Below are 14,958 nucleotides of genomic sequence, written 5' to 3' on the forward strand. Positions count from 1 at the left end.
ACACGCTCGTTATCGACCAAGCTCCTTGGGTTGAACACGTCGCCCTTTCCTCATCCACAACCGTCGCATTCAGTCGACGTCCTCTAGACCCCTCGAATTCGCTCCGCACCGCTTGCGACTGGGCCAAAGAGCAGTAGGGCTGCCATTGGCAGGAAATCGCATACCAGACACGCCACCACTTAGGCACCACCATGGGCTTCCTGCAAGACATGACGAGGAGGCTACCGACCTCAAAGGACAGTCTAGACAAGCTGGACGACCTACCGCGCCGCGCCGAAAAGAACTCCCCACGGTTGTCCTTCTTTCGACGCAGGATACGGCTGAAGGGGAGTTCATCCGTGTCGATACCTCTGGGCCTGGTGCTGCTGTTTCCATGTCTCGTTATAATAATAATCATAATTCTGTTCGTAAAGTCTCCAGACTCACAGGGCATTATGAACATGCCCGCCGGCGGCCCTCCCTCGATAAGGTACGTGAGATCCTATCACCACAGCATCCAAACAACATTTAACAATGCGCAGACGGATAAGCGAGAAGTACGATAAGCCATTCGCGGTAGGCTGCCTCGAGCCGCAAGTCAACGGACCCCGAGCAAACGCTGCATTCGTAGTCCTAGCGAGAAACAAGGAGTTGGATGGTGTCATACAGTCGGTCAAGTCGATTGAGAGACATTTCAATCGGTGGTTCCACTACCCATACGTCTTCCTCAACGACGGAGACTTCAACGAGACGTTCAGGGAGACGGTCTTGGCCCATGTCAGTGCTCCAGTGGAGTGGGGTAAGATCCCTCCCGAGCAATGGGGCTTCCCCGACTGGGTAGATCCCGATGTTGCGAAGGAAGGAATCGCCAAGCAGGGTGACAGGGCCATCATGTACGGTGGGATGGAGAGCTACCATCACATGTGCAGGTTCTACTCGGGGTATGTAACCTAGCATGCTTTCTTCTGATTGCCACTAACACGGACAGTAAATTCTACCAACACGAACTACTCGCCAAATACGACTGGTACTGGCGCCTCGAGCCTGAGATCAAGTACTTCTGCGACATCACATACGATCCCTTTATCCACATGATCCGGAACAAGAAGACGTATGGCTTCACCATCGCGGTGAAGGAGCTACGCGAAACCGTCCCCAACATCTGGCGATATGCCTCGGCCTACAAGCGTAACAACAACCTGACCTCCAAGGGCATGTGGGAGATGTTTGTGGAGAAGCCGAAAGAGGAGGACGAGAAGGCGCCCAAGACAGAGCCCAAGTCGAAGAAGAACTTCTTCCCCCAGAATATAATGGATGCCGAGTTCGGCACAGAGGCCATGCCTGAAATCCACCCAGAGAACATGGAGGGCGAATCATACAACATGTGCCATTTCTGGAGCAATTTCGAAATCGCCAATCTGAACTGGTTCCGCAGCAAAGAGTACAATGACTTTTTCGAGTTGATGGATCGTAGTGGCGGCTTCTGGATGGAGAGATGGGGAGATGCGCCCATCCACTCGCTAGCTGTTGGTGCACTACTTGGCCCTGAGGATATCCACTACTTCCGCGACTTTGGATACCGGCATACGACCATCCAACATTGTCCCGCCAACGCACCTGCGCGACAACTCGCCCGAGAGCCATATCTTGAGAAAACGACTCTCGACGAGAAGGAGCGACTGGAAGAAGACAAGTACTGGGCGTCCTATGACCCAGTCAAGGAAAACGGTGTCGGCTGTCGCTGCAAATGCGACCAGGATATTGTCGACGTAGAGGGCAAAGAAGGGTCCTGCCTCACGGAATGGGTAGAAGTGGCTGGTGGCTGGGCATCACCTGGGCCTGACGGACCATGATCTCTCCTTCTCGCGTGATATTCTATCAGCTTCAGGCTAGCATTTTGCGGGAACATTAGCATCTACTCCTCTTTCCAGTAAGGCGTCAGGTGTTGGCATTGCATACGGGCTGGGCCGCCCTTCAATAGAGCATCAGGACTACGCGGGCGTCGTTGCAGGCTTACTTACTTTCTACGCATTGGCGACACAGTGTATGAGAACGAATACGAACAAGTTGAAAACAGCTCTGCTCTTGAATGATCCCCTCGTTGTTTGGTCATGGGATTGCTTGCTTTAGATGACGGCCCCACCCCATGCAAGGGCAAGGTTGAACATCAACTTCTTGAAAGCATGATAAAAGTAGATGGACCGGGAATCTGCATCGCCTCAGCATCTTACTAAATTTTATTGTTGTGCTGATGTAGATTGCAGCGCGCCTGTTCAGTTCCATTGAATGAGGTGGCCTGCTTTGGCCATGTGAACCATGTTCCGTATCTTATCGCTTACTATGAGACTATGCGGGGTTACCCCCATACGCATCCCACCTAAGCTCGACCGTCCATCAGCACCTTGTCGTCACCACAACTCGCAGCAGTTTGAACAGTCGCTCGTCTCTCGCATTCACTGACAGCATCTCTGTAGTCCTGCACTTCACTTATCACGCTATCAGTGTGCAATCTGGTATGTGCTGTCACCTGCTCCCGCTGGTCCCCACTTCCTCCCGAAGGCCCCCATACGCGCCTCGCCCGCAGCTAGTTAGGCAGCGTCCACCTGGTGCCCACCACAACCTCACCTTGACCGTTCCCCCCTCTCTCCTTCCACCACACTCGGATCGCTTTGAACTTCTGATCACACTGGGTTCCGCATGAAAACAGGCTGACATGTCTTCCAGCGAGCCTAACTCCTCCCAGGATCTCAAGTTCCCCCCTGTGCAGGTGGCCCACTCGCTCACTAAGCTTGATCTTGAAACGCTCATGATGAGGTCGACTCAGCGCCGAGTCCCAGAAGAGGCGGGCAGCTCTCTCGACGACAGCAGCTATGACCTGCTCGGCGACGGCGTCATGGACATGTCCGACGACGAAGCCCACACCGAGTCGATCGCGTCGACCGACGGTCCCACGCCCGACGACACGTCTGACGATTTCAGCGATGACGACGTCGAATACGAAGCCGGCGAGAATCACTTACAAGATAGCACATACTCTTCGCACGGCGAATCCCAAGAGCAGCAAACCCACGTACACCCTATACTATCTGGGGAAGACTCCTCTCTGACAGAAGTTCCTCCATACCTGAGTGGGAGCATGAGCTCAAGGCATTTCGTACTACAAGAGCAGAACCCGGGCAGTTCTGATGTAAGCCATGGAAGCAGCGTCATCAAGAGCTCGGCAGGTTACACGGACGAGCTGCCACCGGTGTTCGACCGTTATGGCTGCAAAGAGATTAGATTGTCGGTCAAGACAGCCTTGTCCAAGGACCCTCTCGCCACCCCAGACGCATACCGAATACTATATATTGGTAGTGGAAAGTGGGCAGAGGGCACCATCACCTCTAAGATCTGCGCAGCGCTCGCTGCCTACCCTAGCGCCTCGAAGTCGGTCATGGTCCGCGGTCACATCGAGCCCTATGCCCCCGTCCCGCACGCTGATCGTTGTGCCAAAATGGAGATTCATAAGTCGCGCGAGAAGAGGCACGTTCTCGCCATCATGGAAGATGGACGACAGCTCATGTTCGGCTCCGGCCTGTCTACTCACTCTTCAGATCGACCAGACCTTGTGGTCCTCTGTCACCCAAGCGTCCTTGATAGCACTGCTGACAAGCAAGATCTTGCATCTGCCAAGGAAGTATTCGAACGCGAGACAATCCCATGCATCGAACTTGCTGAGACCAATCCTTTCGGAGCTGGATCTTCCGTTGATGAGAACACTACAACGTTACGGGTATGCGTAGAAGGGCGAGACAACCCGAACACTGATTACGAGCTGAAGGAGGTACTCCCCCTCGATATCCACCAGTTCGACCAACTCGAGCCATCGCAGCTTAATCGCCATCTCGCACTCATTAGTCCTCATCTAGCGAAGGCACGGGGCACGAAGGCTGCCTCGACAGCCCGCAAATCGTGGTTTAGTGACAAGACCAAGACGTCTACGAAGAAGATGGGCTCACCATGGCCAACTGCAAAGTTGCTAGCATCTGCTTTCGTTATCTTCGCCCTCATCCCCGCGCTTCTCATGGGTGCGGCTTATACCCCTATGCTGTGCCAAAAGGTGTCCCAAGGGCGGTCAGTGTCACCAGCCGTTTCAGAGATTCAAAGCAACACCACAACGATCACGCCCGCAGCTTCAGTGTCTCCAAGTGCGGCTGGCTACCCGGATTCATGTCGCTCGAGCCTTGTACACGAAGCTCGAGGCCTCACTGTCGTACCGTCCCAGCCAAAGCAGGCTACCCAGAAGCCAAAGGCGAAGAACAGTCAGGCTGGAGGTTTCGAAATCCAGATCACCGGAGACCATCAGTTTGTACTCCGTCCTTCTAAATCCTTCAATTCGAACCGGAAGAAACCCCAACTTCAGGTTCAAGTTTCTCGCCACTCTCAAGAGGTTCCAGCACATTACAACCGGACCACCACTGGCGAGTACATTGTCGACCTGGATCAGCAGTATCGATTCGATAAGTTCAATGTCAGCATTGCCACACATTCAAAGCCTCTCTTGCGGCAATCTTTCGAGGTGATGCTCGGACACAACAAGTCGACGCTAGATCAACTTCTCGACACCGCCATGTCAAACATATTGGATACACAAAACACCCTTCGCAACGTCTCCGCTGTAGCTGCACGGCACCTGCAAGAATACATGGCCGGGTTTGATCTCTACGCTTCCAAGCAACTCCAGGAAACTAAGCATCAACTGGAGATGAAGGCTCAGCGGGCAAGACAGATACCGGATGCTACATGGATGGGGTTGCGAAAGGTGACCGCACCGGTGCGGACATCGTCAGCGATGCAAAGGGCCAGGATGAATGCTCTTCGCGTGAGGTGCAAGATGGAGACGGCGGCGGGACTGTCTGCAAAGGAAGGCGGTGAGGGGCAGAGTTGGGCATGTGCAAAGGTGGGAGGGGCGGTCTAGGGAACATGGGAAGGCGGCACGCAGTGGAGGATCTCATGTGACTTTCTGCACTGTCTTGTTTTGATTATGCGGCGTATATGGACAGGAGGGCAGACACAAGGGTGCAGTGATATACCCCTGGGACCTGGTGTGGACAGTAGGACAACTTGGGAGTTATAGGACTTGTCAAATTCATCTCATACCACAATACATCTACAGCAGCTTGTAGATGCGCACATCTCCTTGGCTCCGTACTGTCATATTTACGCATTGACTCATCACGTAGTGCAGACTGGTAGGGTGCACGTTGCGTCAGGTGTGAGCAGGCGCGTTGGGCACGTCCCCTGAGCCGAACCGGGTAAAGCGCGTTCTGGAGGGGCATCCCACTTCCCAATTTACAGGCAGTTGTTGACACAAGAACCCACAAACACACCACATCTCCCCCACAAACGCAGCTCTCTTCTTATTATACACAGACCCGAATACTCCGCATTCATAGAAGAAGATGTCTGAAGCAGCCAAGCCCGACCCCGCCGCCGAGCAGATCGCCAACCCTGCGGCGACTCTTGTTCAGGACGAGACCGCAAAGGTCACCACCGACAAGGCGTCTGACAAGCCCGAGACCACCACAGAGAGCAAGGATGACAAGCCCATCACAGAGAAGGCGACGGAGGCAGCGGCTGCAGTAAAGGACAACGTCTTCTCCATGTTCGGTGGCGGCCCCGCAAAGGTCAAGAAGGAGGAGGCCGACGATGTCGACGAGCCATCAGGTGCTTCCAAGCCCAAGGGCGAGGTACGTATGTGCTACGGTGCTTTCGAGAATGTACTGACAAGACGACAGGACGAGGACCCCGAGAACGAAGAGCCCGATGTCGACTTCCAGCCCGTCGTCCACCTCACCGAGAAGGTCGACACCAAGACCAACGAGGAGCTCGAGGAGCAAGTGTTCAAGATGCGCGCCAAGCTGTTCAAGTTCGACAGGGAATCGCGGGAGTGGAAGGAGCGCGGCACTGGTGACGTCCGGTTACTGAAGCACAAGGAGAATGGCAAGACCCGTCTCGTCATGCGCCGTGACAAGACCCTCAAGGTCTGCGCCAACCACTACGGTATGATACATGAAGGCGGATATGAAAGCGGATACTGAGAAGTGCATAGTTGTTCCGGACATGAAGCTGTCGCCCAACGTCGGCAGCGACCGCAGCTGGGTCTGGAACGCCGCGGCCGATGTCAGCGAGGGCGAGCCCGAGGCTCAGACCCTGGCCATCCGGTTCGCCAACAGCGAGAGTGAGTCCAAGAAGATGCACGAAACCGCGCAGCAGAGCACTAACTATATCTGTCAGACGCCAACCAGTTCAAGGAGGCCTTCATCAAGGCCCAGCAAGAGAACGAGGCGCTTTTCGGCAAGTCGGAGCAGTAAATGCTGCCGGATAATAACGACTTGGAGGATGGGATGAGATACGAAAAGACGGGTTGCACGAACAGTGAATGAGGAATTGGGACGGCATGATAAGATGGTGGTAGAAGAGATTACCCACACCCTGCACATAACTAGATAGTAACTAAATGGCCCGACTACTGTAGTCAACGGCGTCCCCCCATGCAAGACCTGATGGCACGAAATGCGTCGACTTGGTAGTGATGGCTTTACTTTCAAGAAATGGCGAAATTGACCCTGCATAGCGTGCAGTCTCACCTGCAATGCAAACGTGTGCCGATGCCGTATCACGTCTCTCACCTGGCAGAGGGCTAGTCCCCTGTCAGGCAGGCTTCCGTGCTCGTGCAGCTTTTCTTACAGCTTGATGGTTTGCGCCAAGCCAGCGCAACTAGTCTCCGTCTCCGCCGCCCCGCGACCATCTCTCAGTTAACTCGCCAAATCAGAGCTCGCGACCCGAGACCAGCCACGCCTTTACTACACGCGCCCCGGCTTCGTCGCAAGAGACCGACACGCCAGACCGCGCCCGACGTGAACCGCCTCTACACACCTCGCGTATATATTCTCCAGCCAGGCCGGAACCAATCACGCTCGCAGCAGCCCGTCTACGCAGTCCTCGCGGCGCAAATCAGACAAGATGCCTGACGTAAGTTGCGGCCTGGAGATGCCCTCAAAACCATCGCGCAAATGCTAATAACCGCGCAGGTCAAGCGATGGGTCAAGCTCATCACTCACCAGAAGCCCATGTACGTACAATCCGCGCGCAATCGCATGCGCTTGCTCACCTCACGCGTCTACACGTCGCCAGCCGCTAATACACATTCACAGCGCGGAGCCTTCGCCCGTTGAGGGATACCCCATGCGATCATGGAGCATAGAGGTCTGGCTGCTGGATGACCAGGGCAACGAGGTCATGCCCAGCGTCTTCGAGAAGGCCGTCTACAACCTGCATCCTTCATTCGAGAAGAACAAGCACAGTAAGTGCGCCCGACACTGCGCTCAGCAGTATGCCGTCAGCAAGCATTGCCACTAACATGCCAAAAGTCATCAAGAAGCCGCCGTTCCGCATCGATGAGAAGGGTTGGGGTGAGTTCGACATGAGCATTGTCTTGTCCGCTGTTGGCAAGGGCGGTGATCATACCCTCGAGCACGACCTCAACTTCCAGTCGGAGCGTTATGAGGCCAAGCACCAAGTTGTAAGTACCACATGCGCGTGCTATTCATCAGCCAGGACATTGCTAACCCGCCATTGCAGACTTTCCGCAACCCCAAGCCTGAGCTCCTCGCCCTCCTCGCCGAGTCTGGTACCGCCGAGGCCAACGGCATGCGCAACAAGGACGCCGCCAAGAAGAAGGGCCGGAGAGACAAGAACGTAGACATGGAGAAGCTGGCCGACGGACTGCAGAAGCTGGGTGAGGATGACCTGCTGCACGTCGTCACATTGGTCCACGACAACAAGACCAGCGAGACGTACACTAAGAATGACGTCGAGAGTAGGTCTCCATCATCTTCCATTGCAAGGCACGTGCTAACGAATGATAGATGGCGAGTTCCACGTCGACCTCTACACCCTACCCGATTCCCTAGTCAAGATGCTCTGGGACTTCACGTCCTCGAAAGTCGATTTATAGGTTGTTTCGCGATCAGAGGTTCTATCTTGCGTCGATTCGACCCGACCCTGAGTGACCAACACAACACGATATCTCGTTCGCACGTCCACGATCCTTCCCAGCATCCTCATGCTCGAGAACCGTAGCAGCATCACGCTCGCTTGCTTCATCCTCGTAGCGGGAGGGATCGTGCGGTCCATGTCTTGAGTTACCCTAGCTCTCAGTGGCCGGACACAACGTCGAACGAATATATCACTCACCCCATGTTTCTGTTCCTGTTTTCTCGTTCTTCATGAGCCTCGGAGTTTTACAAAGGGCAAAAGCTGGGTGGCTATGCATTACATGGCAACTTCTTTTGATATTGATTGGCGCTGGGAGGGTTACAGGCTTATTATAGGTGGATATGCATGGGCGAGAAATGAGATTACTTAATTCTTGGTTTGTCTTTGCGTGTGCGGACTTGAGAGGTGATGGTTGTGTGGTGATGATAATCTTGATTCTGACGTTCGGAGGGAGTGCTATCAAGCGCTACTGACTACTTGCTATACGACCCAAAACCTCAGAACACACATATCGGCTGATTTCCTACATTCCGACCACGATTGCTGAACAAGAATACAGTAATACGCATCGCTACGAGAGTATTGTCTGGGCCAGACCTAAGACCCGTGCGATCGGTCCTCATCGACACGGCAACTTCCCACACTTCTACTGACGCGTCTCAAAGCCAATACTAATACGTCTTAGTACATGAACCCAAGTTCATGTTCTTAGATCGATGGAATGGCATATTGCAGCTATAGGACTGCTCAACGCAGAATAGAAGAGAGTGTGAGTGATGATGATGATCATCATCATCATCATCATTACCATCGAGAATACAGTGACAGGCTTGAGACACGTTTGTATCATGGGGAGAGGTAAGCCTTCCGCCGGACATGACGGGTTCTTCATCGTTTTTCGAAACTCTCTCACTCTCACTCCATCCAATGTTGATGTTTCACATTTGGTAAAAGGCGAATAAGAGTGAGATGTTGTAATGTTAAGAAGAAGAGAAGCAGTCCCAGACAAGATCCAGAGGCTTTTATACGTGAGTCTCTAGTGCTGTCCTCACACATGCGCCCTTGGACCTGAGCATTTGGAGTCGCTCTTCTTCTCGAACTCATGCGTGGCGGTCCAGAGAAGTTTGGTGCAGCAGAGCTTCTCAGACATTCAATTGTCTCACTAACGTTTTTTGACAGAGCAGGCAAAGAACCATTCTGTTTCCATTTTCGAGTTTTGAAAGTGGAGTTCGTCCACATATGCGAGAAGACGACAACGGTTTCTGGTAGCCTTGGAAGTCGCGCGAAACACACATGGCTTGTTTGTCGTGGGCTTTTGTTCATCGCTGGATGTCATTACATTTTTGATATTTTGGAAGTATCCCGGGGAAGTTGGAGAGAAGCTTATTGACAATGGGTAGAAGAGCGTTTTATACGACCTCGCGCCTAGCGCTGTGTTCGGTCTTCGGTGTGTCTTTGGAGGGAAAAAGACTCGCATGGGCGCTGAATTGGCCATTTTTTAGGAGGAAAGAAGGCGGAGACCATTGCAAAGTGAGCAGGCCTTTTAGAGACTCAGAGGAGAAGACAGTCATGTGCGCTGCTATCATGACTTTCTGGTTCCGCAACCATATGTCAATAGTCCGGTATTTTTGTAAACAAACGTTGTAAAAAGGTGTGAAGAGAAGAAGGCCGGAGAGGAAGTAGAAGATGTTTTATAGTCCTCTAGTCGGACACAAACTTGGCAATTCCAGCTTTTGAGTCTAAACAATTCCTTGAAGCAAGATAGGTAGCTGTGCCAATGGTTTTGGGCCATGGAGCTTTCGGTAGGAGATTTCGACAAGAAGCGATACACATTTGAGTGCCGGGTGCTCACGCACCGGACATAGTGTGATATCCTGTTGTGTTTGGTTCCATGAGCAGGGTGTATGTAAGATTTTAGAAAAAGCCACCGTAGATGTAGTAGGAGGGAGAAGAACGGGGAAGGCGCCCAGTATGTTTATACTTCCCGGGAGGAGGACAGGTCCAGAGACATGTATGCGGCATCTTACAGGAGACACAGACACCATGGTCTTCTGGTATAAACTTTTGATAAGTCGGTTTTGGTGATCATGCGTTTTGACGCTCTGAACTCTGAACTCATACATGGGAGTTTGTGCCGATTTCAAAACTCCATGCGAACAGAGAAGTGTACTTTTGAAGAAATGCCCAAGTCTCGCAAAGGCCGGAGAAGCAGACATTGTATGCGCTCGAAGAGTTTTTAGTCAATCAAAAGCACGAGACGCAGATATAGAAACGTATAAGAGTCGGATTTCAGTGAACAGGACGAGGCGCGGCAGAGAACCGGCATCGATCATGAGGCTGTCTTTTTGGACTGCGCAGCCATGAAACGGTAGCGGTGAAATTTCAGATAGTCCAGCAGAAAGACTGATAAGGGTGTAAATCACCAGCAGATCTTGGCTCGACAAACCATAATGGAGCATCGTATATGTTTGAAGATCAGAAGCGCAGAAACATGTAAGAACGTCGTGTTTCTTTTTGGACAGCCAGCACTGGCCATAACGCAAATTCTTGTGCTTTTTGGAGGACATGATAGAAACCATCCGTCCTTTTAAGAGAAAGAGAAAGAAAGTTTGGTATAAGAGAGAAGGTCAAGCAGAGGGAAAGCCGGAAGGAAGACAGCTGTAGCCCTCTGCTTGCCCCATTTGTGGTCGCGCAGCCATGTAACATATATGCGAACATTTGGCAATACCGGAGACGAGAACGACGATGCCAGCTTTCGACTCGAGGAAGGCATAGCGGATCTTGAAGTTGTTTTGAAGACCAGAAGAGCGGAAAGACATCAAAGGTCTGATGCATGTTTTTGGACAGTCAGGACTGGTCATTATAACGACCGTGGGCTTTTTGGAAGACATGGCATCTTCTGCATTCTCTTGTAGAAAGAAGTGGAAGAAAGGATGGTATATGAAAGAAGTTTGAGCAGAGAGAAAACTCGACGGACGACCATCATGAAGTTGTCAATGGTGTTTTGTAGTTTTCTGGCTGCACAACCATAGATTCTTTATGTGCAGATTTGAGAAGTCCAGCGGAAAGACATGTACCAATCGTTTTCATCTTTCGACCCGAAAAAAGCATGTTTGACTAGGATCTCTATGTTGGAAGCTTCGGAAGGGAGGACATCGAAAGGTGCTGGGAGGTTTTTGGTTCCGACAGCCAGCAGTCATCGTCAAGAACGTGTCGAACTTCTGTTTTGAGAACTCAGAAAGTTGTTGTATGAAGAAAGGACGCTGGGCAGACCTGGAACGGTATTTATACCTGTTTGACGCCTGAAAAATGGGGCAAAGCGATGTGAGAAGAGATGAGATGTACAAATTCCGTCGCCTTGCCGTTGAGAGATGTGAAGAGCTGGGATATCAACGATCAATGTGCACCATGAGCATCGCCACTACCTGCTTTTCCATGTAGAGATCGCATCTATATACACCAACTTCTTCTTCAGCAACTGTCATCTTCTTCAACACTCTCCACCATTCCTCACCTCCGTCGCCTCCGCCCACCCCTTCCTTCCCTCCCATCTTCGTTCTCATCGGTAGCAAACAACGATCCAAGACCACTTCTATCATTACCAGCACCCCCACCACCACCAAGCCAACCCGCCACCGTAGCCGCAAGTTCATCTCTCTTCTGTTTCCTCTCTTCCATCACCGACTGCCGTTGCTGCGTCACCGTCCTGAGTCCCGGCTGCCGTTGCATCACAGTCCTAAACCTCGCAAACCGTTTACCTTTCTGCAACGCAGGGACAGTCTGATTCCGCACTGTCTGGCGTCCAGATGGGTAACGTACAACGTTTACAGGCGGGCTGACGCGTCGGATGCGCCTGCGCCGCTGGGTTTGCACGACGCTTGACTTGGCGTTGATCAGTTTGCGTAGGTCATGTCTACGCTGCCGGATGAGAGCTTTGATACTCCTGACGCGCTTTTTGAAGGCTCGCATCATGGATATCGAAGTTCGGCGCGCTTTGTATGCCGTGTCTAGGAGGACTTTGGGTGAAGTATCAGGCTTCAAGGATACGATTGTAGTGTCGCGGCCCCATCGGCGCAGGTGTCGCCATTGAGTTTGCTGGGTACGTTGCCGTTGGTATTGTTGTTTGCGTTGCTGGATGGTAGCCATTATAGTGCGTGCTTCCTCTGTCAGACGGAGGATGTCTTGAACGGCGTAGCCTAGTGTTTGATTGAAGGCTTGCGCTGTTGCTAGCTTTGAGACGGGCATTCTGCGGATGTGTGGTTTGGTGTCTTGAATGGCAGCCATAATGGCTCTCGCCTCTTCAGTCAGGCGGGAGACTTCAGAGACGGCGGGTTTGAGTTTCTCGTTGATCTCCACCGCTGTGGACATTCCGTAGGAGGTAAACTTGCGGATTGGCGCCCCCGTCGCTGTTGACGATACCGCGTCCGTCTTGTCCTTTTTTCTGGCACGATTTTCTTTCTGTGCCGCTCTTTCAGCCTTTTGTGCCTTCTTCTTCTCCCTCTTCTCTGCGTTCCTCGCTAGCCTCTCCTCCTTTGGCCTCTCTCGCTCCTTAGCTGGAATCCTTCGCACAAGCTTGCGATTGATGTCGTCCAGAACGGAATCAGCCTGTTCCATCAGATCCGCTGCATCAACCATAAGCGTCCTGAACTTCACAGCCATCAAAAGACAGTGGCGCTGCAGAATCTCTGACATGACTGCTGTGTGCTTCTTCTTCTGTTTATCGAAGAGCTTCTCGAATCTGCGCAATATGGCGTTCGCTGTCCGAACACGGAGCCGGCCGGAAGTAGATTGGCCTTCTATCTTGAGCTTGCGAACCAGTCCCGCCACTGTGAGTCTTGGAGGGGTCCGCGATTGCTCTTCTTGCTGAGATGGAGACGTGCTGGCTACTTTCAGAGTTGACAGATTGTGAGTCGGCACCTGCGTATGAATGGATGGCACGGATTTCGGTGTATTTTTCTCATGTTTTGACTACCTGGGCTATCAGAACACATTCATGGGAAGGTCGAGTCCACATCAGGCTCACCTACGTCCTCGTCCTCGTTCTTTTCATCAGGCGTAGCTCCATTTTTACGCATCGTCCGGAAACGAGAAAAGGGAACATCGACCGTAGTAGTGACGCTGTGGAGCATGCCTTCGTCTACCCGAGAGTGCTGTGTAAGCGTCATCGCTCCTTCACTCAGTGCACCAAAGCCAGGAAGACACAGTATCTTGTCTCCTCTGGTCTGACTGTCTTGCGACAACTCCCCGGGGATCGAGTCCACAGTGCTGGGAATTGTGCCCACCTCCCAGCCCCAATTCATCTTGTTCCCAAAGGCAGCCCATCTGATCGTCCCTCTGTGACCGGACTTTTGAGCCAACTGTTCGAGATCTGATTTCGGAGAGATGAAGAACTGTATCGAGTCACCGTCTCGCACCACGGGTGTAAGAGTTGATTCGAAGTTTTGGGGATCACTGATCATGCCGAGAAAATCGTCATCCTTTGGTGGGTCTGCCGCTGGACTGGCCGCTGCAGGATCCAACGATAATAAGCCAGCTTTCTTTCCCCATCCGCCTCCACCACTCAAGACTCGATGGAGACGTGCTCCTTCAGTAAGTGCTTGCGACACCAGCGTGTTATAGAGAGGGGGATCACTGCGCCATAGACGCTCCCATGCATTTGTATGCTCGGAGACCGGACTCTGATTGTCTGTTGGCAAGCCAGAGAGGATTTCATCTGTTCGAGCGGCAATGATGGCCCTCAACTCATCGGGTATCACTAATGCCCAAGCTACAGTCGCTTGCGCAGGCTGTCCTCGTGATTTGAAGAATCTGGGAACAACATTTTCAAGTTCCGACGAGGCCTGCAGAGATTTACCACCAGGCCCGATAACCCTGCGGATGATGTTGCCCATGCAGCCGTTGACTGTGCGGGGCATTGTGAGTGGAATCAACGGAACGTGGAGAACGGGAGTTGAGTCTTTCTGTTGCTTGACTAAGCGGATTCCATGATGAGAAACGTTGGTCTTGGATACAGGGGTCATTTGACGATTTGAATCCAGAGTCCAAGTCGATAGGATCATCGTGGATGGCGAGCCTGTCTGGAAGACAGTATTTGCAAGAGGCAACCGCAAAGTGTCACGATAGACGGTGTCCTTGACGTTGTGTTCGGCAAATATGAAATCGATAGCGCTCTTGTCCAATGGCGATAGTTCTTGGGACGGTACAGAAACATCGGACGGGAGAATCGCGTAGGATATTCCTTCGAACCCCGCGCCAGCAAGAGGCGGCTGAGTAGGGTTCTTCTCCCCAACCCTGCTGACGGGGAGTTTGTCTACGACAGCACACAGTGCATCTATGTGAAGGTCCGGTATGTCGGCCGCGTTTTCGTAAGCGCGCAGCAGAGCGTTGCGGAGGAAAGCGTCATCGTCCAGCAAATAGTGCGCATACGAAGGCGTGACGAAGAAGACACAGAAGGTCCTTTGACGGGCGACGTCCAGTGGTGGAGGAGCGATGTGCTTAACAAGATCGTGTGGCTGGAGACGTTATTAGATTATGGCAGTGGTTTGGAGCAATTTCCTTACATGGGATTCCACAGACGGTGGTACAATTATGCCGCAGTGCCGACGAACGGGCGCGTGATATGCTTTGAATTGATCGAAGTTTGCGCGTCTATTCGGTATGACTGAGGGACAGCGCAGAGGGCGAGCGGCGGCAGCGGCGCGCCTCAAGAGTGGCCATTGTCGCGCAACCAGTAGAGGCATTTGTCGAAGCTCAATTGACCATAGTGAAGCATGGACGTGGTGTTGAAGATGCAGGCACAGGTGGTCATGACGCACCATACGCAGCTAGCAGATCGCACTACCCGCGATGCCTGCAGGGCCTGGAGACGAGATGCGTACGTAAGCAGAGCCGCATCTCGCGACAACGGGCGTGGTAGCATGGCAAGTACTCCTGTCACCT

The 14,958-nt window shown here is 52.6% G+C and overlaps 4 protein-coding genes across 4 annotated transcripts; 3 read left to right on the forward strand and 1 right to left on the reverse strand.

Moving 5' to 3' along the window:
* Positions 1 to 191: 191 nt before the first annotated feature.
* J4E88_007453 (uncharacterized protein) lies at positions 192 to 1,832 on the forward strand (the record flags this gene model as incomplete). The annotated part of the gene is made up of 3 exons (XM_049401070.1): positions 192 to 469; positions 522 to 920; positions 968 to 1,832. The coding sequence occupies 3 exons, from the start codon at positions 192 to 194 to the stop codon at positions 1,830 to 1,832; spliced, it is 1,542 nt and encodes a 513-aa protein (XP_049253382.1).
* Positions 1,833 to 2,295: 463 nt separating this feature from the next.
* J4E88_007454 (uncharacterized protein) lies at positions 2,296 to 6,332 on the forward strand (the record flags this gene model as incomplete). Its single annotated transcript, XM_049401071.1, has 7 exons — positions 2,296 to 2,302; positions 2,482 to 2,492; positions 2,723 to 4,918; positions 5,415 to 5,708; positions 5,757 to 6,021; positions 6,071 to 6,199; positions 6,256 to 6,332. The coding sequence occupies 7 exons, from the start codon at positions 2,296 to 2,298 to the stop codon at positions 6,330 to 6,332; spliced, it is 2,979 nt and encodes a 992-aa protein (XP_049253383.1).
* A 652-nt stretch (positions 6,333 to 6,984) lies between these two features.
* Positions 6,985 to 7,978, forward strand: J4E88_007455 (uncharacterized protein; the record flags this gene model as incomplete). The annotated part of the gene is made up of 6 exons (XM_049401072.1): positions 6,985 to 6,993; positions 7,053 to 7,093; positions 7,176 to 7,324; positions 7,392 to 7,543; positions 7,603 to 7,840; positions 7,890 to 7,978. 6 exons carry the CDS (start codon positions 6,985 to 6,987, stop codon positions 7,976 to 7,978), a joined length of 678 nt encoding a protein of 225 aa, XP_049253384.1.
* Positions 7,979 to 11,668: 3,690 nt separating this feature from the next.
* On the reverse strand, positions 11,669 to 14,759 carry J4E88_007456 (uncharacterized protein; the record flags this gene model as incomplete). Its single annotated transcript, XM_049401073.1, has 4 exons — positions 11,669 to 11,725; positions 11,839 to 12,987; positions 13,047 to 14,531; positions 14,580 to 14,759. The coding sequence occupies 4 exons, from the start codon at positions 14,757 to 14,759 to the stop codon at positions 11,669 to 11,671; spliced, it is 2,871 nt and encodes a 956-aa protein (XP_049253385.1).
* Positions 14,760 to 14,958: the final 199 nt, after the last annotated feature.

Source organism: Alternaria novae-zelandiae, assembly GCF_023758075.1.
Source record: "Alternaria novae-zelandiae strain BMP 2774 chromosome Unknown scaffold_15, whole genome shotgun sequence".
NCBI classification, from domain to species: domain Eukaryota; kingdom Fungi; phylum Ascomycota; class Dothideomycetes; order Pleosporales; family Pleosporaceae; genus Alternaria; species Alternaria novae-zelandiae.